This window comes from Sinohyriopsis cumingii, chromosome 14 (assembly GCF_028554795.1).
Source record: "Sinohyriopsis cumingii isolate HCF-2022 chromosome 14, ASM2855479v2, whole genome shotgun sequence".
In the NCBI taxonomy this organism is placed as follows: domain Eukaryota; kingdom Metazoa; phylum Mollusca; class Bivalvia; order Unionida; family Unionidae; genus Sinohyriopsis; species Sinohyriopsis cumingii.
The window spans coordinates 92,122,612-92,147,740 of NC_142974.1; the positions used below are offsets into that span (position 1 = coordinate 92,122,612).

The 25,129-nt window shown below is 35.1% G+C and overlaps 2 protein-coding genes across 2 annotated transcripts; both read left to right on the top strand.

The window, feature by feature from the left end:
• The first annotated feature begins 774 nt into the window (after nt 1-774).
• Nucleotides 775-5,846, top strand: LOC149784391 (uncharacterized). The gene is made up of 4 exons (XM_089933263.1): nt 775-1,299; nt 2,282-2,462; nt 3,385-4,013; nt 5,293-5,846. The coding sequence occupies exons 1-4, from the start codon at nt 1,165-1,167 to the stop codon at nt 5,599-5,601; spliced, it is 1,254 nt and encodes a 417-aa protein (XP_089789389.1). The 5' UTR covers nt 775-1,164; the 3' UTR covers nt 5,602-5,846.
• A 7,160-nt stretch (nt 5,847-13,006) lies between these two features.
• Nucleotides 13,007-20,433, top strand: LOC149784392 (uncharacterized). The gene is made up of 3 exons (XM_089933264.1): nt 13,007-13,127; nt 14,715-14,890; nt 17,830-20,433. The coding sequence occupies exons 2-3, from the start codon at nt 14,756-14,758 to the stop codon at nt 18,526-18,528; spliced, it is 834 nt and encodes a 277-aa protein (XP_089789390.1). The 5' UTR covers nt 13,007-13,127; nt 14,715-14,755; the 3' UTR covers nt 18,529-20,433.
• The last annotated feature ends 4,696 nt before the right edge of the window (nt 20,434-25,129 follow it).

Consider the following 25,129-nt stretch of genomic DNA (forward strand, 5'->3'; position numbering starts at 1 on the left):
TGACTATGTCCTATGCAATGCTGGAAGAACATTCTGGTTGACTATGTCCTATGCAATGCTGGAAGAACATTCTGATTGACTATGTCCTATGCAATGCTGGAAGAACATTCTGGTTGACTATGTCCTATGCAATGCTGGAAGAACATTCTGGTTGACTATGTCCTATGCAATGCTGGAAGAACATTCTGGTTGACTATGTCCTATGCAATGCTGGAAGAACATTCTGGTTGACTATGTCCTATACAATGCTGGAAGAACATTCTGGTTGACTATGTCCTATGCAGCACTCATTGCAAGCTTGATCTGAATGTACCCAATGATTTTTGGAACATGCCAAAAATAGCATTGTTGATAGATGGCAACTGATGTATGACAGATGCCAGAACATGCATGTCACTGGATGCAAGGCAACTCACTCTGGACTTTTGGTAATGTGAGCTAAAAGCCCATAACATTAATGAAGACACAGGCCAATTTTCACACCTACAAACCTAAGAAAGTATTTGTGAACCTTAAAATTTTAAAAGCATGATGCACCAGCTAATGCTGACTCATCAAGTCTCACATCTATCTCCAATGATGTCATAGGATATATAGACCAAATTAACAAAGGATGTACAGATGGATGGACAGACATACAGACAGACTACATATTAACTCCACATTCAAATTTTGTAAAGTGTGTGGAGATACCCAATAATTAAATATAAGAACACAATGAATGGACTCAAGTGTTGAATGAAGATACGTGTCTATACAAAATCATTTCTGAACCTCTAGTATATCTTTGTCAGTATTTCCATTCATGTCCAGTGAAATGCAACCATTATGAAACAATGAAATCATTCATAAACATTGTCTACTGCAACAATGACATTGTAATTTAAGTTGTATTTGATTTGTATGTACAAGTCATTCAATACCAAGTTATAACAATTTGACCTCATGTTCTCTACAGGACATGATCATCACTACAGGTTTTTAACATTTAGCAGTTTTGAGGAAGAAAATAGCTTTAACAGAGACATAAAGTGTAATTCATGGACCAATAAACTATGATGAATGGCATAGCTTGAGCAAGGGCTGATATGTTTAAATTGAGTGTCATTGCATAATGTACTTCTGATTGACCACTGAAGCAGTGCCTTGTCATAGGAATTCAAGATGAATGACATACAACGGGAAGCCCTGAAGAAGAACACCATAGCGCTTGTTCAGGACATTATGGTAACTGAGAGTTTTCTGGCTGCACTGGATGAGAAGAAAATCTTTGAACAAGAAATGCTGGAGATGATAAAGGTATTTATTCTTTTAATGTTTTCAAGAAATTTGGAAACTCAACCACACTTCCTAAAATGATCTAAATACAATATGTGCTGGACAGACAGAATTATGGACAGATAAGGATAACATTACAGAATGGGGCATACAAATAAGGGAAAATTGAAAATTTGTTCTCACTGCTCTATCTAGATCTTAAATATTTTGCTCAATGACATACATATCATAAAAGAGACCCAGCCATCATATTAAGCACCAAGAGAAATCGATTTTAGTAATAATCATGATGGTCATTTCTTGGCTTAAACTAGATCTAAATTCAACCATTGTACCAATATGACTTTTTTAAAAAGTGTTTAACTATTTCATCTCAGCAGCTACAGGGGTACTACTCTTTAGAATAGGATCAAGAAATAAAAGATGAATACGATCTCAAAACACCTGATATAAATTTTATTCACAAGAATTAAATTATTAAAAGTCTAGAACACCCCTTCCATAATGAAGAAATCTTTCAAATATAAAAAGATGGAATATTCCCTTGACCAGTTGTACATGATACTCCATGAATGATGCTTGCCATTACACAAGATTCGTGAAGAAAAAAAAATGCTGTTGATTAAAATATGGGTTGAAGAGTTTGACTGATACCCAGTAATCTGGTCATTGTGTGTCAACCTATATTGTCTATATTATGACCTTAAGACCTCTAACAACAAGGCAGTTCAAGATTTTTGTGACATCTTGTCATGAAAACAGCAAAAAGCAAATTTTATTTGATGTCTGTTCATTTGTCAGGTTTTCAAAAGCCCTAGTGATATGTGCCCATCGGGTGTCTGTCTTTATTGCTATGATAAAATCATTGTGGTGTTCAACGACTTGCAGCATGTGATGAACTCTACTCAGACCTAATACCTTAAATGTGTATGATATTATGGGTTTCCAATGATCTTCAAAGTCCTATTAATTAACACATCTCTAGCTGATGTAAATATTGCAGGTGGAGAGGACTACAAGTGACAAGGTGTACAAGTTACTGGACTTGTTGCCAAGGCGTGGTCCTGAGGCATTCAACAGTTTCCTACTCGTTCTAGAAGACCAGTATGACTGGCTAGCCACCAAATTGCGTGACACCCTCCAGGAGCTGATGAACCAGAAGACAACACAGCCAGGACAGTCAGGTATTTCCGAAGGCAAAATACTATCACATACATGTAATTCCTCCTCCCCTTCCCCCAAAAGCATTGTATGGAGAAAGAGTGGATAAAATATCCGACTGTCAATCACATGAATTTCTAAAATATTGACAGGCCTAGATCAACCAGATACACATGAACCGCCATTATTGTGACACTAACCTAAGCTACATGTAGTGAAGCTGTATCCTTCCTTTAGAACAAACCATTTGAGCTATAGGGGTGGAAGGGGTTCACTAATTCACTAGCAGAGGTTATATATTGTGAACCATTCACAGAAGCTCAGATTGAAGCAGTTTCACATCTGGTGTAATGTATGTCTGAAGTACAAGATAAGTTCAATAATCATGTACAAAACTGAGTTGAAATGATTATTTTATAAAAAGTTTCTCAACAGAAACTCCCACTCTCAGGACATAACTATTTAGTAACCAAAAATATAAGGCAGCTTTAAGAACAATTAATGTCCATATAAAAATGAGTATATGGCATAATCATTGTAAAGAGAGGCTATTTATTATATAGTATAATAGGTTTTAAAGAGATATGAAATTATTTGAGATTTATAATGTTCATGTATAGAATATTTCCACTAATTCATTCTACCCAACAAAAATTAGAAGTTTCCATACATTGTTATGTAAAAACTCAAGCATATATTTCACATAAAAATACGCAGCATTAAAACCCCATAAGCTATCATACGAAATAACCACGCATACCTTCTGAAAATTATCTTATATCTGGCCATGACTGATGACTCAAATTTCATAGCCAAGATGACATAACTGATCTGATCAGCTATTGCTATGTTCCCTTTTTCAGTGGGCAAAGAAATATGCATGATTTTTTTTATATCAGAGGTAAAAGGTAATAAATGGCTTATTAATGTTCCCTAAATTTACAGACATTGTAGTAAGTCCTGAAAATACTATTCTGGACAAGGACATCAAGCAGCGAATTGGCAGTTTTATTCAACGCCAATTGGGGCAGGTTCGACGTATCTCCAACACAGACAAATCTTCTATTGAGAGATGGCTGGGAGAGTGGGCTCAGGAGGAACGGAGGAGGCTGATGCATATCTTCCGAAAGGTGTATGATAGTGATGAAGAGAGGATTTTGGAGAAACCCATCGTAAAGGAAAAACTGTACAAGTTACACACCAAACTTGCATCTGTAGCAGACAGAAGCAATACGAATGAGAGAAAATTAGGTGTCTGGACCTTGGACACAATCACTTTTGAGGCCATTGAGGAACAGATTAGCACCCTATCTGGGCAATGTATTGAGATGGCAATGGAAATTGACCAGTGCTATGCTGCTTTTGGTGCTAAACCTGGAGGGGACTCTGGAGGTTTGAATACATATGCACAGAAGATGCTGGCACTGGTGAAAGAAAAAGAGGCAGAAATAGCACAAGAAAAACAGAAAGTGGAAGAAATGCTGTACGATCTGTATAAGAACGTCAGTGAGCAAAAGAAGAAGGATCAGGCACTCTTGCAAAACCAGAAACAAATGATGGAGCTCACCCAACAGGTCAGTAACATAAATCATAAAATTCTAACTCAGTAAGCAGCAAAAAGGCTTGATATAATTTGCTGACCTTTTTCGATTTGCTAGTATACAGTATCTTTTGTAATCCATAAGCCATCTTAAGATTTTTTCAATATGCCATTACACAAATATCTTTTGTTCTTGTTAAGCAAACTTCAGATTCTGACAATATGCTAGAATAGAAATATCCTTTGTACTTGGTAAGCCATGTTTTTTTTCTCTCAACATACACTACAGTTACTATATAAAAGTTAAGAAAATCTGTTGCTACCCAATGAGTGGTAACATCCATCTAAATCTGTATCATGATCAAATACATTGGATCCTCAGCTCATTATAAACTACCAATTTCACAAAAACTATTTGTAGGTGTTCAGTGTGTTCAAAACAAAAACATTATGACTACTATCTCAAAAGGCAGTTTTCATTGTAAATATTTAAACTCATGCATTCCAATTAATAACGTGAATGCATTTCATATATATACTTGTTGCTTTTATACTTAATGAATTTAAGCATGCTTTACTATTTTTAATTTATTTCTTTCTTCTTTTTTACTTCTTGTACTTAGGCCTCTGGGAAGAATATAATATAATAACTGAGTTACCCTCATCAAATAAAGTATTTATTGTTATTATAATTAGTATTTGTATTACTAAACACCATAATATTACCATACTTAAGGCATCATATTGAGCTTACCTATCAGCATTCAACTCTTCATAATGGAATTAGCACTCTAGTCAATGGAAATAATCCATTACCAGCATTTTTCCACAATAATAATATTAATTATCTATTTCTTAAGAAAGAAACATGACCTGAATATGTCTGCAAAGTAATGACTTGGAAAAGCTAGCCTTTTTAGGATTACACTATATTTTTTGTTAGTCTATGAGTAAAAATGATGATAGTGAATCACATGTACGCATGATGAATCATGTTAGGAAGGGGTGATCCAGTTGTTGCCAACCACAAGGACAACCCCTGCAGTCATAAGTTACTCTCTGAAAATAAACATATATGCCAATCATTTTTCAGAATACAAATTTTCCTATTATGGACACAATCTTTTGAAATGACCATAATACTGAAAAATACTAAAATTTACAAGTCTTGCACAATTCATTTCAAACTGGAATTATGGTTTTGGACACAAACATAAAAAATGCTGGTATAAACTCATGTTGCACAAATAATAGTTGTAATAAATGCAGCTGCACCAATAATTACCAGGATATCATTATTTTCCACTCTGCAGGTAAATGCTTTGCGAGAGGAAAACAGTCGCCTGGAACTCCAAGTCACCAGTCTGGACAGGCAAACCAAGATGCATGCTGAGAAGGAAAAGACACTGGGGGAATTACGTCAGCACAAAACTGACATGCAGGTCCTCATCAAAATCCTGCGTGATGAAAATCAGGATCTAAAGCTTCAAATTAATGCTGCCAAGGTTGCAAATCACAAGTCCCCAAACCGTGGCACGAATGCCACACGATACCAAAGACAATCACGACAGAAGCAAAACACACGCAAAAAGACAAATTTTTTGAATGGAAACAAGACCTAAGGGAATGGAATTTTGTTCAAAAGTATCACTTACTGCCACATCATAGATACTGTTTACAAGTTATCCTTTACTGTAATTTATTGGTACAATGCAGGTGCATGCCAGTCACACACGAATGCAAAGTGACTTTGACAATAAAATGCCACTAGACTACCACACATCACTTTTCAGAAAATAAATTGCAAGTAATCAAGAAAGCCAATTTTGGAATTTTCATCATAATTAAAAAATGTTAAATTCCATAACAGATTCTTTGTTGTTCTAGGGTTAAACGCCATTTTTCAGCACAAGATAGGCTATACATGGCAGCCAGTATAACTGGTGGAGGAAGAACCCTTGGAAACCTAGGGAAGAACCACCGACCCACGAGAAGCTACTGGCAGGCGTTCCCACGTACTCATGTTAGCCAAGCCTTGGACTCGAACCCACACAGACAGAAGTGAGATGGCGGTGATCTGGAACAGTGAGCGCTTTAGACCACTCGGGGCCCCTCCAAAACAGAAGAAATTAACTTTGTAAGAGCAAGCTCAGAGGATATCTGTCTACCGAGAAGTTATACCCTTTACCCTGAACAATTTTGTTCAAATTTTCTGTCTGCTAACAAATCCAAGTCATTATAAATACCCACCCCCACCCACAACTGCTAAATTTCAGCATAACAATGATATGATGGACTTGCATACTGATGACCATAGGTAAAACAATGACGTAGTGAACCCAAATACTGTGAATTGTTATTTTGCGGGTATATATTTCTGTGGGTATATATTTCTATGGTTTTGGGAAACATTTCAGTTGGTACTTAATATTGTTTCGAGAAGAATCGATTTTCACTAGGTTTTGCAACCACAAAATTCTTGAAAATTGGTGCCCCATGAAAAATAGTAATTTTAAAATATTTGATGGGAAAGTCCTCTTCAAACTGTTAATTAAATGTATGGACAGTATTATAAATATTACAGATTTACATTCTCCATGTATTAAACCATTGCTTGAATCAGGGATCAAACTGACACGTACTTTTCAAAGATTTTTCAAGGAATTCTCAAAGACTGAGAGAAGTTTTATGCACATATTTCCTCTGATGGAAACTGAATTTTTTCTTCATCTCACCTTTTTCGTCACTGCATGGGTAGGTACAAAAGTAACTGAAAAACACAACTGTTCTATTATAGTGGTTCCCTTATATCATGATCCCTTCTGTAGCAGTGGCCAAATAACAGGGGTGGCATTTCTAGATGGGGATCGCAGAGATGTGAGTAATAATTACAAAGTATAAAAGGCCTAACTAAATTTTCAATATTTAATATTCTCATTTAAAAATCATAAGAATTGTACAAAACTATCTTCTCACAAAAATCTGTGCACACACACTCCAGGACTGTACTTATCTCTGTTGTTTGATTCTATTTTCCAACTGACAGCCTTTGAATGTATATTGACAATGTTTATTTTAATCTTCCTGACATCAAATTTCTCAGTAATGATCAAACGACTCTCTCCCACTTTTCACAAAAAAATTGTTTTCACTTTCTATACCAAACTGAAATTGTTTGATGACATTTAACACCTTTTTCCTTCATGACGGTTTGTAGTTACTACACCAGAATGCTTACATCTCTTTCTGATGTGAGCTTAAAAAGTTCGACTCCCTGCAGTAGACTTGGATGTAACCATAGTGAAACCTCCCAAATTGCCAAGTTTTCTGGCAGATGAAAATCCGGCTAGATGTGCGAAGAACTGAGTCTTGAAACATGATGATAGGTCTTGAAAATAACTCAAGAGTGTTTCAACTAACAATGAAATTTCTGCACTTTTAATTTTATTAATATTATTTCAGTAACAATTTTACTTTTTTATTTATTTATTTATTATTTTTGGAAAATATATAAATAATAAAAATACTGAATTTTAAAACATTATATATATTATTCAGTTTTTGTGTTATTTATTCCCTTTGATCAATTAAAGTTGAAAATTCAACAACTTCAAGAAGAAAAAAACTTCAAACTTTAAATATTCAAGATTTAAGGCAACCCCTAAAATTCAGGAACTTTCAAAGCTGTATGAACCATGCAATCATTGTCTAATTTGCCGTTATTAGAGGGGATATCAATCTGATTACACTCTTTATCTGCTTATAATAATTTGATTGGACAGGCACTGATAAGGGTTCATAATATGGTGACTTTTCAACTTCCCATCCACTTGTAAATAAAAACCTCTTGCATTTCATGGTAGAAAGAGTCATCATTACAAATGTTGTATTCCAAATGATATTTCTCACTTTCCTAAACATAAAATTTCTTAATTTTACAAATGTGAAAGATACAATTTCACCACTGAAACATCAAAATATGAGTTCATATTGTTGTCTAATTTCTCTTGTCTTGAAGATTACGATTTTAACTAGACTAGGATTAAAACTGATTGTTTTAACTAGACTGGGATTAAAACTGATTGTTTTAATTAGAATGAGGCTAGAACTGATCATTTCATTCCTAAATTGTAGCTAAACCGAATAACTTCCATAAGAATATATCTGCAAGAAAATTTCTCTTGTTTGCAAATAGGAGCAAGTAAAAGGATGCAACTCTCTTTATGTTTCAAAAGTTTCTCTGCCATAAAACATTAATGAAACATGCATCCAATAAAAATGATTTAGGGACTTGAAACTGCAATTCACTTAATATGTGTAACTGCCATTTTATTTTATTAAACTGCTTCCAGATATCCTACCATTATTCTTCTATTCTGATTATAATTTAAATTTACAAATGTTATTGTTTATGAAAGATGATAACATGGGACTGATTAAAAATGGAGCATACTACTTTTTAATGAGACTAAAATTTCAGAGTTTCTGACATCATTAACGACTTCTTCAACATGAAGGACAATGCAAATAACAGACATTCAACGTGAGCTTGACACTGCCTTTTCTCCATACCTTTTAACTGCCAGTTACAATTAGAATCATCCCTTTAATTTCTACTTCAAAGTTGAGTTTTAGTCTGTAGAATTAGTTTTGTGACTGTTGAGACAAGAAGGATTTGCAGATCGTGTTGTCAACTTCAGAGGCTTATGACTGTGGTCACATGGAAAGCAGATTGCACCGCTGATAAATCAAGAAAGTTCAAACATTTTACGATAGTTCATACTGAAGGCAGACAGTAATAATAAAAAAGTGATGTGTTTATGGAAAATGAATGTTGTACAGCTGTAATTTTCTTTGGTTAAGGATGGTATTTTGCATTCACCAAGAAACTTCCACAAGACTGCATAATTACTCTGCATTACCAGAGAAGCTGCCCTAAATGCAAAACTATGATAGGTAACAATGACCTAAATATTCTATGTAGTTGCTGTATTTATCAAAACCTGCAGCTGTAATAAAGTTGTGGTCAATAATGCCAAAAACACTGACCTCAAAGGTCAATGAGCAACAACATTTAGGTCATAGTAACCTAGTTTTGGTCAGATGATGTTGTACTTAAAAGGTGTGTCCATATAACAATAAAAAAGTTGCTTTAGTCATGACCAAAAATGCCACAGAAATTGACCTCACTGCAAAACCAAACCATTATCTACAGGACATACAGTAACACTATATGTCTGTAACACATGTCGTGTAATATGCAGTACACATAAGCCTATGACACACATATATATGGTGTAATATGCAGTACACATAAGCCTATGACACACACATATATGGTGTAATATGCAGTACACATAAGCCTATGACACACACATATATGGTGTAATATGCAGTACACATAAGCCTATGACACACACATATATGGTGTAATATGCAGTACACATGGATGGACTTTACTACATGCCTCTGACACACATGCATAGTGGATATAGCAATGTTCAAGAAAATTCTTGAACAAACAAATGAATGGAAAGGAAAACTTAAAGTGCAAATTCTAGGTTTAAGGATAGTGTGTCCCATGCACATGTTGTCATGAATGAGTGATTGAGTGAATGAGTGATTGATCACAGTGCATGAAGTGTTAACATCAATTCCCTGCCAACTAACAAAAGACTCTCACACTTCTTCTCTTGTCTTGGGATGAACAACACTTTAGTTATTGCAAATTGTGATAGTAATTCAATATTTGTACATTTCAAGTCTTCATGTCTGGTAAGATATCGCTTATATGGAAGTGAGCCGACATATCAAAATACCCGCGTGTGTGTTGTATCTTGCATTTCACTCATTTGTTGTATTGTATATTCAGTCTGTTTTGTTTTAGATTTATCCCATACATTTCCTGTCTGTTAGTAAACCCCATGACCAGTCATTTCTATCTAAACAACGCCTGACTCACACAAGAAAAGACAGCAAAATGTAAAAATTTCATGCATAACAGGGATTTATAAATCCACTTACCTGACTCTCTGGAGATTGCTCAAATCTAGCTTGGCCAAATCAAGTTTACAAAATTACAAGAGAGGGGGAGTAAGAGGTCTTGTTCTGCTCATAATGCTTTACGTTCTGCAAGGTTTTATTTTCTACAATCTCACCAAAGTACTCTAGTATTTGTACAGAATAACACATAGCTGGTCACAGTGTTTTTCATCTATCACTTGTCACTTCCACCATGTAGTCAACGTCAATAGCAGGCTTGCATTTTCTGGTGCAGATCTGATGATTTTAATGTTTACTATATAAGCAAGTTTCGACAAATAGGAATATATTTTAACTTGTCAGCTACCTTTCAATTGTAGTATTTGTACATATCAGGGATTCTGAGACTTCCAGGTCATAACCTAGCCATCTAGGGCAGTTGGTGAGCTTACTGACTCTCAGCCAGGGCAGTTGGTGAGCTTACTGACTCTCAGCCAGGGCAGTTGGTGAGCTTACTGACTCTCAGCCAGGGCAGTTGGTGAGCTTACTGACTCTCAGCCAGGGCAGTTGGTGAGCTTATGGACTCTGAACAACTGGCTTGTCAAAGACTGTTTTGTTGCATGTTGCTAACTGTTGTTGTGGTCATTAGGTTTAATGCCATTTTTCAGCACAAGATAGGCTATACATGGCAGCCAGTATAAATGTGGAGGAAGAACCTGGAAAATCCCCAGAAAGAACCACTGACCCATGAGAAGCAACTGGCAAGCTTTCTCACATATCCACATTGGCCAAACCCGAGAATTGAACCCAAGCAGACAGAGGTGAGATGGCAGTGATCCATAATAGTGAGTGCTTTAGACCACTCGGCCATTTGGGGCCCCCATGTTGCTGATATTAAGATGAGTCAGTGTTAATTGTTCATAATATAACTCATAGACTTCTTTGACAGCTGTGTTTGGAAATAAAAGGCACTCACCTCTAACAATTAACCACAGGAGCATTTTGTTTAAAGCACTATTGATGTACAGAAAACGTAGCATTGTGACCACATTGATCTGTTTACTTGTTATTTTACATGAGACTGATTCATAATTACTGCTTGGCAAACAATTAAATGGATAAATTTTAAGTCATCTTATCAAACATTTTGTTGCATGTTTTTGATTTTAAGGAAACTAGATGATAATTGTTAAGTATTTTGATAAAATAATTGGTATTCACAAATCCTTCAGCTGTGAGTATAAATAAAATAAATCATTACAAACAGTGTAGCTTTCATTATTGTTGAAGAAGTTGATGATGTCTGCTATCTTATCTAGGCAAGAAAAGGAATTTCTTTGAAATATCCCATGATCTTTTTTATTTTCACCCATGTTGGGATATTACATTTGGGATATTATGTTTGGGATATTATATTTAGAGCAAGCTCAGATTTTCCAAGGTCATTTTCAATTTTCCAGCCAGCTTGCCATGGTGTTTGTGCTATTATACTAAAATTGATATAGCAGCAAAAGAATATGCCCCTTCTTCTAGCGCAGTGGAAACATAACAGTTATGATCATCATTTTATTTCATGAATTCATCTATATTTGTAAAATAACCCATCCAAAAATTCTCATTATCATATAACATAACATTATACCCAGGCCCCATGTTTCAAAGTCTACATAAGATAACTGACATATCTGTGGAGAGACCATTATTATTCTTTCAGTCAGTGACCTTGACCTTGGCCCTTTTTGTCCCCAAATTGATAGGATTCTGCAAAGTTTAGTACAGATCTGTGACACTGAATAGTAGTGAGCAGAAACCATGTTTCTTCTGTCACTGACCTTGACCTTTATCCTTTTGACCTCAAATTTGATACGCTTCTTCCAATTTGCAAGTTCAAATTATCCAAAATATTTGGTCTAGATCACCACATAAAACTAAGGTTATTGTGCAGAAACCTTTTTCTTTTATCAGTCAGTGACCATAACATTTTGACCACCAAAATCGACAGGTGTTATTCCTTACTCCCAACGCAAGCCATCCACACAAGTTTCATAACTGCTGATGGTGGTGACTTCAAAATACTGTGCAGAAATCAATATTCTTTCAGTGGCTGTTGTTGTTGTTGTGGGTTTAACGCCATTTTGCAGCACACGATAGGCTACACATGGCAGCCAGTATTAATGGTGGAGGAATAACCCGGTAAACCCCAGGAAAGAACCACCGACCCACGAGAAGCTACTGGCAAGCTTTCTCACATACCAACATTGGCCAAATCCAAGACTCGAACCCACGCAGACAGAGGTGAGACGGCAGTGATCTGCAACAGAGAGCACTTTAGACCACTCGGGGCCCCATATTCTTTCAGTAACCTTGACCTCTGACCAATGTACTCCTAAAATGAGAGAGCTCTTCCTTATGCCAAGTGCAGAAACAGAATTTGTAACAGACATACATAAAACAGCAGACTGTCTTATATTGGATGTATACAAAATTACTGCACACATCTTGAGGTACTCTCTCCATTACAATAAATTTATCCTTGTAGATGGTGCCAGAACAGCAGAAACTGTTTTTCTTGTTTCAGTCATAATGACCCTGACCTTAAAAAATACACGGCATCTTGCCACACCTGAAGTGCCAGCTATCCACAATCTAGATACTGGACTACTGGCTTCAAAATACACAGCATCTTGCCACACCTGAAGTGCCAGCTATCAACAAACTATAGATATTGGACAATTGAGATATTGTTCAGAAAAAAAGTGGTAACAGATGGCAGTTGTATATTTATTACTGTACACCACTTTAGTTACTGTTTCCACTTTAATGTATTGATTGTTGTCCCTATAATAGATTTCCCTATATACACAAGCTTAAACACTACTATCACTAAAACAATGCAAGTTACCATTATACTGCAAATATTCTTAGCAAAGAAGATCGTTCAACCATTCATTTCTCAAACAATTGCATGAATACTAAAGAAATTCAAACCTTTTGTGAAGGCCTTCAGTGACTTTGTGCTATTTTATATGTAAATGAAGGAAATGGGTGAATTTTTACTGTATGTTGGCAAAGGACACAGAATGAATCATGGAAGATAGGTCACTTCATTTTAGGAGACATCAACATTGTCATCAGACAGCAGACATGGAAAGTTACACAATAATATGTAAGTATTGCAACTTAGAATAATAATAATGTTTGGATGTTATATGCAAAATATTTACAGTTTTGAAAATAGAGACACTCTAAACTATATTTTTTAAATAATTGAAATCTGCAAAACAGGAATAAATGAAAAAAGTTAATTTTTATGCACAGCTAAACAATCTGCATCTCAGATCAAATACTCAAAACAGTATGTACCAGTGTATCAACATAATGCTAGGTCCTTGAAACAGTATGTACTAGTGTATCAACGTAAAGCTTGGTCCTTGAAACAGTATGTACCAGTGTATCAACGTAATGCTAGGTCCTTGAAACAGTATGTACCAGTATATCAATGTAATGTTAGGTCCTTGAAACAGTATGTACCAGTGTACCAACATAATGCTAGGTCCTTGAAACAGTATGTACCAGTGTATCAACATAATGCTAGGTCCTTGAAACAGTATGTACCAGTGTATCAACGTAATGCTAGGTCCCTGAAACAGTATGTACCAGTGTACCAACATAATGCTAGGTCCTTGAAACAGTATGTACCAGTGTATCAACATAATGCTAGGTCCTTGAAACAGTATGTACCAGTGTATCAACATAATTCTAGGTCCTTGAAACAGTATGCACCAGTGTATCAACATAATGCTAGGTCAACATAATGCTAGGTCCTTGAAACAGTATGTAGCAGTGTATCAACATAATGCTAGGTCCTTGAAACAGTATGTACCAGTGTATCAACATAATTCTAGGTCCTTGAAACAGTATGCACCAGTGTATCAACATAATGCTAGGTCAACATAATGCTAGGTCCTTGAAACAGTATGTACCAGTATATCAACATAATGCTAGGTCCTTGAAACAGTATGTACCAGTGTATCAACATAATGCTAGGTCCTTGAAACAGTATGTACTAGTGTATCAACGTAAAGCTTGGTCCTTGAAACAGTATGTACCAGTGTATCAACGTAATGCTAGGTCCTTGAAACAGTATGTACCAGTGTATCAACGTAATGCTAGGTCCTTGAAACAGTATGTACTAGTGTATCAACGTAATGCTAGGTCCTTGAAACAGTATGTACCAGTGTATCAACATAATGCTAGGTCCTTGAAACAGTATGTACCAGTGTATCAATGTAATGCTAGGTCCTTGAAACAGTATGTACCAGTGTATCAACGTAATGCTAGGTCCTTGAAACTGTATGTACCAGTATTTGAACAGAATGTTAAGTCCTTAAAATAATATGTACCATTATATTAACACCATGTAAAGCCTTTAAAATAATGTGTAGCAATATACAAAGGTAATGTATTATTCAAAACAGTGTCCACCAATATATCAGCATAATGTTTAAGTTCTGAACTCTAAATTAGCACAGACTTTCAATGTCATAGATTTATATAAAATCTTAAAAGTCCATGAAATCTTACTATCTTTAAAATGAACTCTATGCCATATTATCTCTGTATCAGCTATTTTATTTTGCATATAAAATTTTATATCTCTGGACACTAAAACGGACCATTGTAACATTTCAAGAAATTAAGATACCACAGAATTCTTACTGTCAACTCAATAAAGGCAGTTTATTTTCTCTAGTTGCTGTCATTTAAATGTGGATGTAATGAAACCAGGACATCATGGACCCCAAAGAGAAGCGAGCCCTTGACAGATGTCTGGATGACCTGCTGAAGGACTTTGATCCCACTCCTGCATTTTTGCATGCACTGTGCTCCGAAAATGTTATCACAGAGGAAATGATGGACAAAATAACGGTACTGTATCATCAAATTTGAGACAATTCGACATTACAGTAAGATATTCATTGCTGAGATGACATTACAGTAAGATATTCATTGCTGAGACGACATTACAGTAAGATATTCATTACTGAGATGACATTACAGTAAGATATTCATTGCTGAGACGACATTACAGTAAGATATTCATTACTGAGATCTTTCTACCTGTTTTATAAAAGTAGATTCAGTCAAAACCAATATGATAAGACAGGAAGATAGTCATTACTGAGATTTTTGTACTTATTGTATACAATTAGATAGTCAAAAGCAAAATGACTGACAGGAAGACTTTCATTGCTGATATTCTGTACTTGTACTAAACCAGTAGATACAGTCAAGGAGAAAATGACTGACAGGAAGATATTCATTACTGATATTTTGTACTTAAACTATACCAGTAGATACAGTAAAAATTTAGATTTTTTGTATTTGTCATGTACCAAAAGATATGTAAAAACCAAAATAACTGACATATTTGCACCTTTCCCCTGACAACTCACACAAAACACTGGTCCAAGAAATATGCATTGCACTGTAAGTGTGGATGCAAATTACTTCAAAATTTTTAGAAGGTATGCCATCCTGACTAGATATCAAGTAAAAAAGGGGGCAGGCATTTTGCTTGATGGCTGAGCACTTATTTTATAATCATGTTGTCAATAAAGAGTTTTTTTCTAATGACATTTGTTTTTCATACAAATTACATTTATCTTCAAGACAACCATCCTCTGAATGACCGTTAACAATATTTTCCAAGAACGATCATGTGTATGTGAAAATATTGTATTGTATGTCATTGCTTTTTGTTGTTGATTCACAACAAAAAAAGATACCTCTTCTTCAGAAAGTAGGGAGACAGCTCCAGTGGCCTAGTTGTTAGATTGTCGGCCTTGGATGCAGGAGGTTGCGGGTTCAAACCCTAGCTTAGTCAATTTCCCAAAGACATAAAAAATGGTACTAACTGTTGCCTCGCTAGGCGCTAGGCATTAATAAGTTAGTATTAGGATTAGTCAGTCTGGTACCAGGATAATGTGACTGGGTGGGACATCATGCTACATGTCTGCCACATGATGCCCCAGTGCTACGAATCACTATAAACTGCTGCACTGCAGACATCATAGCGATGTGACTGAAAAATTGTTAAAGCTATGTTAAAAATCAAAATCACAGACACACATACACACATACACACACACACACACAGAAAGTAGGGATATTTATTTTGTGAAATGAGACTGCATTTTTTTATTTTTCTGTTAGTAAAATACTGGATGCCATGATTTCTTTGCAAGTAATAGTTGAACTTGTTCTAATCCCTGAGCCAATTGAGTTTGAGTTTTTTTCAATTCAGGTATTTTAAGTTTGTTATAAACTCAGGAACTCCATTATCAGCCGTATTTGTGAACCAAAGCTTTGTACTCACTAAGAATTCATTTCATTGTTTGCGTTGCTGTCATCACTTTTGTCAATGGTTAGGCCAGTTTAATATAGTTTAATTATATTACTTACATAATAATATTTATAACTGTAGATTGATCAACTGAAATGAGTTGACCTGACACATAACAATGACTGTTAGCTCGTACACAGGTAGGATTTGCATGCCTTTTAATGTTTCCTTAATTCCACAACCTTTATTTGATTTGATACAAAAGACATAATCAACATGAAAATAACAAGCAGATCTGTTTTTAATTGAGTGCAATAATACAATAAACTCTTCTGCAAGTTGGAGATCAAAACACTGTCTGCACTTAAATCAGATTCTCACAGAAATGCTAACAGACATATATATGATGGTAGAGTGAATACAAAAATACATATTGCATTTATGATGATTACACTTAAAGTGAATTAAAAGACAACTAAAGTACTACTACACTAATACACTTGACAAAACTTATTAATTGGTATTTATTTATTAGTGCTGTTACCAGCAGGCATTAATGACATTTTCAGTATCTGAAATTTTGTTCAATATTGTTATTTATAGTGTAAATAGAAATAGTCTTTCCAACTATGACTTCATATTAAAAGCTTAGAATTTTATGATGTTGATTCAAATTTCCAGGTACTGTTTTTGACGGTAAAACAAGTGATACATCAATACTTCATTTACCAATTTTAATCTTGATTTTCTTCATGTTCAACAAATAGGGGCCAATTTTGGGGGTATTTTCTATTTTTTTAAAATTGGATCCATAACTGACCTTGTGTTATAAGTGGTTTGCGTGAAATTGAGGGTGTATATATGATTTGGATTTTAATATAGCTTTAACAATTTTTCAGTCATAATGCTACAATGTCTGCAGAGTGGCAGTTTATAGTAATTTCTAGCACTGGGGCACCACCCAGTCACATTATCCTGATACCAGGCAAACCAGTCCTAATGCTAACCCCTTAATGCGGAGTGCCTAGCAAGGCAGCTGTGAGAACCATTTTCTTTAAAGTCTTTGTTATGACTTGGCCGGGGTTCAAACCTGCAACCTCCCGCATATGAGGCATACATGGGAGTGGTGTACTAATGTGAGTTTTCTACTTATTTTATAAGGGTAGTACTGATAGCTGAAAGCAATTCCAGGATTTTCCACATTCTCAAACTTTTCAGGCCCAGAAAAACCAAAAATAGAAAGTTTTCATATTTTTTCTAATGAATCTGTATAAACCTAAAAAAAACTGTATTCTGATAGTATGTACAAACTCAAGCTAAACAATGATAATTAGTTAGGAATTGCATTATATTTCTCAGGCAAACTAGTACAGCCAGAAAAGTTGAAGTATATGCATGTAGTTCAGCCTGCATAACTGCCATAATAAATTATTAACATTAAATATCCGAACATGACTCAATTCCTTCCTACAGTGTCCCAGTCTACAAGTATACAATGCATTTATTTCATTTTGATGTGCAGAGACTACCAGCACGGGAGACCCAAGTCTCTGCCCTGATCCGCTGTCTGCAGAAACGAGGACCACAGGCATTTACCATTTTCAAGAACAAGCTGGAACAGGACTACTCCTGGCTGAGCAAGAAACTGGAGGATGAACTCAAAAAACTTCAGAGTGGGCAGAACAGTATAAACCGCAGACTCATGAATGTGATTGAACATCAGCTAGTTCCTCTCATCAAGATTCCACAACAAAGGGGACTGAGCGGGGACTCCAACAATTCTGACCTGCAGCACCCTGGCACCATTATTCAGTATCTGAATGAACTTCTAATACAACTCAACACCCAGTGCAACAAGGTATTACGGAACACTGTAAACTCTCAGGAGGATTGCCAGCCACTGTGTGTGCTCATTGAGCAATCCCTCCAGGACATGAAACAGAATGCTGTGGAGGAGGGACTCACAGATCTGGGAAAAGAGGTAAAGGACTTGAGGAAACAGTTGAAGGATGTACTCAAGTATAAAACTGAGAACGATAAATTAAAATTAATCATCAGTAAACAAAAGGAGAAACTGAAGGAACTTGCAAAACTGCAGAAAGAAGAAAAAAGACACAAACAAGAAAAGCAAAAGATTATACATGAAAACGAACAATTGAAGCTTGAAATTATGAATTTGAAAGAGCAGATTCAAACTAACATTGCAAGTTTATACACATGATGATTTTAGCTTGTATGGTGTAAGATGCCATCTTCAATTAAAGAGTACCTGCTCTGAGGCATACGAGACAAGAGTGATGCAAGCCATTTCTCATTTCCTGCCACTATGTGCCACAGGCAACCAATTAGAATCAAATGTACATGGTGTTTATACTTAAATCCTCTATTCTGCACAGGATGCAATTCCATTATATTACACAGAACTACACAAATAAACATGGCTGTAAAAAACAAGTTTTACCAATTTAAAAAAAAAAAGGTTAAACTGTTTTGTTACAGAAAACTTACAAAAGAGTAATCAGTTATGTTTGCTAAAACAAGACTTTCTATTACATGGCAGTTGCAACAAGTTAATTTCCTGTAAATTTTTACAATTGGGAAGAATTAAACTAATGTCTGGGGTTCTTGTTGCCTAAATGTATAATTCAATGTTCTTTATTTCCTCCTAGTTTTTGTAAATAATCTTTGATGAAAACAGCTCCAGAGATTAGTATATTTAAAACAACACAATTATGGGTCCTGGGGAGTAGAGTGGTTTAAAGCACTCAACATTACCTATCATTGCTATACAACCTCTGTCAGCATGAGTTCAAATTTCAGGCTTGTCCAATGTGGGTATGTAAGAAAATTTCCCGGTAGTTTCTCGTGGATCAGTGGTTCTTACTGGGGTTTTCCTGGGTTCTTCTTCTGCCAGTTATACTTAAGTCACAATGTACAGCCTTTCTTGTGCTGAATGTTAAAACCACAACAACAACCCAATCAATAATATAAAAAAAGCATTTCCCTTATCAAGTTTCAAAACTGACAGAGAAATAGAGTCCAGTACAATAACATAATCAGTGTGCCGGTCAACCAAATAAATTTGAGAGTATTAATAGCCAATGTTTAAGTATTGCACACCAAAGGAAAGACATGGCACTTATAAACTCTTTCTGTTTATCACAAATGTCATTACCATCATTAAAACAGAGAAAGAGAAGCGATTGGGATGAAAATTTTAATAGGACAAAATCATGAAATTTCAACAGTATCTGATTAAACCAGTTCCCATGACTGTCAAAAACAAGCAGAAATTTGCATTCAATCTAGGTACTACAAATATTTTCAAGGTCGGCACTTGTCAACATTACAGGTAGTAATGAACATACATACCTCAAAAGCTGAAGCTGTGTCAAAAAGCAACACTCTAGTTACTTTGTTGAGAAATGGCCAGAAAGGTAGATGAAACTGTGGCATCGATATCTCTAAATGCCTATCAATAATGTACCTTTTCAAGTTCTAAATCTCTTATAATATAAGGTGCCAGAAGCTCAACAATCAAGACCAAAAAATGCATGTCACAAAGATGCAACACAGGGGTTTGACATTTCATGCATATATATATATATACTACAGTATAAATATATACAAATAGATGCATCTATACAATAACTATATACAAATAGCCATATACTAATATATTATAGTATCGATTCAAATACTGCAGGTTTCTTTTCTTCATTTTCATAATTTTTTTGTATGCAAGTAATATCAAGCTCCTGTGGATGCAGTTATCTCAACCACCAACTTTTCCTGGTTTTCCATTTCATTATGGATTTAAATGATTGCAGGAAACTTTACTTGCCAAGATATCGGCCTAATGTGTGTGAGGGCGTCACACCAAAAATGAGGTTCTTGTACATAATCAGTAATTTATTTATTTATTACTTTATTTTTGCACCACAGTATTCATAAGTAATGAGGACTAAATCAGCTAAGAGAAATACATTTATGTTTTGATATATTAAAAAAAACCAATATCTTTTTTTGAATATTTACTGTTGTGAAAGTCTTAATTTATCACATAATAAATTCTTCACCTTCCTATATGTGTCCGATTTGGTCAATTAAACCAAGATCAATCTTTAACATCAATGTTTATAACTTTATAAGTTGATTCTTTTCTGGCTTATATTAATAAAGTTAAATGTTTCCATAAATCTAGACTTTTTCTTTCATGAGCAGGGATTTATTAGATGGTTTCCATGAAAAAGCCCTAATATTAATATCAATCAACTCCACTTCCAAAATGAGGTTCTTATAAAAAGCCCTAATATTAAAATCAACTCCACTCCCAAAATGAGGTTCTTATAAAAAGCCCTAATATTAATATCAATCAACTCCACTCCCAAAATGAGGTTCTTATAAAAAGCCGTTATATTAATATCAATCAACTCCACTCCTAAAATGAGGTTCTTATAAAAAGCCCTAATATTAATATCAATCAACTCCACTCCCAAAATGAGGTTCTTATAAAAAGCCCTAATATTAATATCATCAACTCCACTCCCAAAATGAGGTTCTTATAAAAGTCTATCTCAAAATGCTCAAAAAATTGTGAAGTTATTTTTCACGAGCCATCTATTAGCATTTAAAGTTTTCAACAATCCAGTTTCTGAGTTATCAACAATTTTTTCCATATGTGTAGACTCAGGACATGTTCTCAATGACTCTGGAAAAACAAAACAACCTGTTCTCAGAGGACATGTCATTTTAGCTACCTTTATTCCAAGTTTTAAAATAGCCCAACCAATAAAAAGGAACCCAAAGCAAGTGCAAAGTCACAAGGAAAGGATTTACAAAAAATGACTGGGATCCCAGAAGGCCAAGTGGTCTAAGGCACTTGCCTTTAACAATCACAGCCATTTTACTTTTGTCTGTTGGGGTTTAAATCTTGGGATCAGCCAATGTGGTTGTGAGAAAGCTTGCAGGTAGTTTTCCATGGGTCAGTGGTCCCAGGCTTTTCCATCACTGGATAAACTGGCCTATCATGTGCTGAAATATGGCATTAAACCCTTAACTACAACAAAATGACTTTATCAAATTCAAAACAATGATGAGGTTTACAGCCATGAAAAGAGATTAATATGTCAAATTTAGCTAGGCAAACATGTCATAATTATCCAAAGCAACTAAAAACTATTAATGATGGATCCATGGCAAAGCGCCAGGAAAACCATGATTTGCTTAATACAGGGCCTTAAAAAGAGAAGTGTGTTCGAAAAAAAGGTAGAACAATGTAAAATTAGGAACTGTAAGTCCTTTAAATGATTACGTGGAAAACTGCCCAATTTGGTTGAAATCCAACAATTATTGCAAATTATGCTCTGGATACAAGGTCAGGGTGATTATGGTAATCAGAGAAACAATCCTTATAAAACATATCATGAAACGGTGGAAATTAAAGTGTCATCAATAAAAACCTGTAGTTAAGTTCTCCTGTGGAGTTTAAGTCAGGTGGATGGTCAAGGGGCATAACTACTGTAAATAATGTGGAATCTGCAAAATCAAACTTATTCAAGGTCTCATTAACAAAAAGTCACAATCAAAGTCAGGGTATAACTCTTGTAAATGACGCTTTGGCACTGGAAACTGAAATCATTCAAGGTCTCGTCAGTATCAAGCTGCATGCCAAATTTGGTTGAAAATCAACAAATACTGGTAAAGTTATGCTGTGGAATCCCAAGTCAGGTAGTCAGGCAATCAGGGGGAATAACTCCTGTACATGCGGTTTATGAAATGCTACCAATCAAATTCACTCAAGGTCTTATTAGAACAAAAACGCATACAAGATTTTGGTTAAATCTAACAATCCTTTATCATACTAAATTCAGAAATGAAAATTAGGAGGGTAGTCAATTTGGGCCTTAACACCTGTACATGGCATAGAAGCTGGAAATCAATCTCATTCCAGGTCTTACTAATATCACGCTATACAACAGATTTGGTTAAAATACAATAATTCCTAATAACGTTACCTTGCAACACAAACTTGTTGGCAGAGAGCTAGATGTATTTTGTATAAATAAAAGGGGTGAAATAAAAGAAAAGCTAAAAGGTATGCAAAGCCTACCTGTGTAAGAGCTAGCAGCCCCAGCCACGTGTCAGGTCAACTCATTTCACTGATCAACAACTGAACACTGATAAAAATATTACTGTGTACAAATTATAATTAAACTATCTTAAATTAGCCTACTCATCCACAAATGTGATCCAAGTTAGCAAGGCAACCAAGTGAAATTAATACTTGGTGAGATAAAAAGTTTTGTTTCTCAGATAGGGTTCACTGTGTAGAAATGAGCTTCAGAGCTTGTAGTTAAAGTAAAATTCCTGAATTGGCACTCAGAGATGTCCTCAAGGATGAGACGTTTACTAATACAGCTAGAAACAAGAAACATAGAGTTTCGATGTTGACAGTTGTTTAACAAAATAAAGTCCCTTGTTTTTGTAAAAAGGAATCTTCTTTGGTTGTCAATTAAATGAACAACAGCAAAAAGCAGAGATGCAATATGTTTTCTAATATGCAAAATAATGGATGAAGGTTGATGAAACCAGCTGGAAAAATGTTAATGATCTTTCAGAAAAATGAACAGCTTCATTAGAAAAAGCACTTTGTTGACAACTATTTCCAACATGATTATATAATGTGTATTCAGCCAGTAAACAGCCCAGCGGCCCTGCCCCCCCTCATTTCCTTGATGTCCTGCTGGGATGGCATCACTTTTTTTGGTTGAGAGGTTACTTATAGTGTGGTCTATTTTTTTACCTCATTGTACATGAGTTATTGAGGGAGAGGTGAACATGTAAATGTGATACATGTTTTAGGACTTATGGTCTGCTAAGCGATAACAATTATATTTTTTGAAAATAATAAGAAAAGCAATAACTACAGTATACTGAAGGTTCTATGCTACATTTGCATCAAAGAAAATGTACTTTTTCAAATAACTAAGAACAGGTTTGAAAATGCAAAAAGTGATTAAAAAATGGACAAAACTAAAATTTAGGCAACATCAAATCCAGACTAGAAAATCAGTTCCCTTTATAACAGCCATTTGAAATACATGTATTTCAATGTTTCCCAATTTTCGTTAAATAATACATTACTTCAATCTTTCCCTACTTTTTTAAAGTAATAATAATATTTTTTATTTTTATCATAAATTCAGTAATATCCAGCAACTATGTATAACAAATTGGGAAAAATATAGAGTAGTGGTGAAAATCTTTTGTAAACCTATTTATTAATCAATACTTGTGTTGTTGTGCCAGATAACATGTAACCAAATCAATTTCCACATATAATAAACTTCTCTGAAGATAATAGCACATACTGGTAAATCATCTTGTTGTTGTATGGTTTAATGCCATTTTTCAACACAAGATAGTATACACATGGTGGCCAGTATAAATGGTGGAGGAAAACCCCTGAAAAACCCCACTAACACATGAGAAGCTACTGGCAAACTTTCTCATGTACCCAAACTGGCTGAATCCAAGACTCGAAACCATGCAGACAGAGTTGAGATGGCAGTGATCTGTAGCCTGTGAGCACTTTAGACCACTCGGCCAGTCGGGGCCCCAATCTTCATCTTGTACAAACTAGAATGTAATCAACAATTAAATAGCTCATCTCTGTAATGATTTTAGAACTTTTGCAATGGAAACATTAAGTAACAAGCTGAAGGAAAATCTCAGTTCAAAATGATCTTGCCCTATGATCTTGCAAGGCCTAAAAGACATACTACAATAGAAAAGTGTTGCAGAACCCAGTCTCACACCTGTGTCCAGAATTAGTCTGTCAGTACATGTACGGCATCTGACTTTCAACACAAAACTTTAGAATTGCTGACTATGATTGCATCACTAGCCTAAAACAAACTTCTGTCTCTATGTTAATACTAGTGAGACATGAGGAACATCCTTTCCCATTGTATCAAAGAAAAGGTACTATATTTAGCTGATAAAAACCAGAGTCATCCTCACTATGATACATCCCCTCCCCAAGTTTCATAATTCTAGAAGGTACGTTACAGGCTGAGCATGCAAAAGAACTGTGGTCATGAGCTTAATGCAAAACCGTAACATAGTAAAATGTTAAATGTACATCACACTGATCATCTTTTTTAGTATGGGTATGGTAATTGCAGATCACAAATCTTATTTTGTGTGGGAATGTTAAATGTAGATGACACTGATCTTCTTATGTTGTATGGGTATGGTAAATGTAGATCAGATTGACCTTATTATATTGTATGGGAATGGTAAATGCAGATCACAGTGACCTTCTTATGTTGTATGGGTATGGTAATTGCAGATCACAAATCTTATGTTGTATGGGTATGGTAAATGAAGGTCATATGGACCTTCTATGTTGCATGGAAATGGTAAATTTAGATCACAGTGACCTTATCTTATGTTGTATGGGTATGGTAATTCCAGATCACAAATCTTATGTTGTATGGGTATGGTAAATGTAGATCACATTGACCTTCTTATATTTGACCTTCTTATGTTGTATATAAATGGTAAATAAAGATCATAGTGACCTTCTTATGTTGTATATAAATGGTAAATAAAGATCACAGTGACCTTCTTACGTTGTATGGGAATGGTACAAACAGAGATGAATACAATTATCATGATGGATGATTGCAGCACAAACAGCGCTTGAGAAATAAACCTGGAACACAAACTTCAACCAAAATCTGTAAAGCATGAAATATAGAACAACATGATCAAATATTCTAATAAAGTACTGTTCTCATCTCATCAAGATGCAT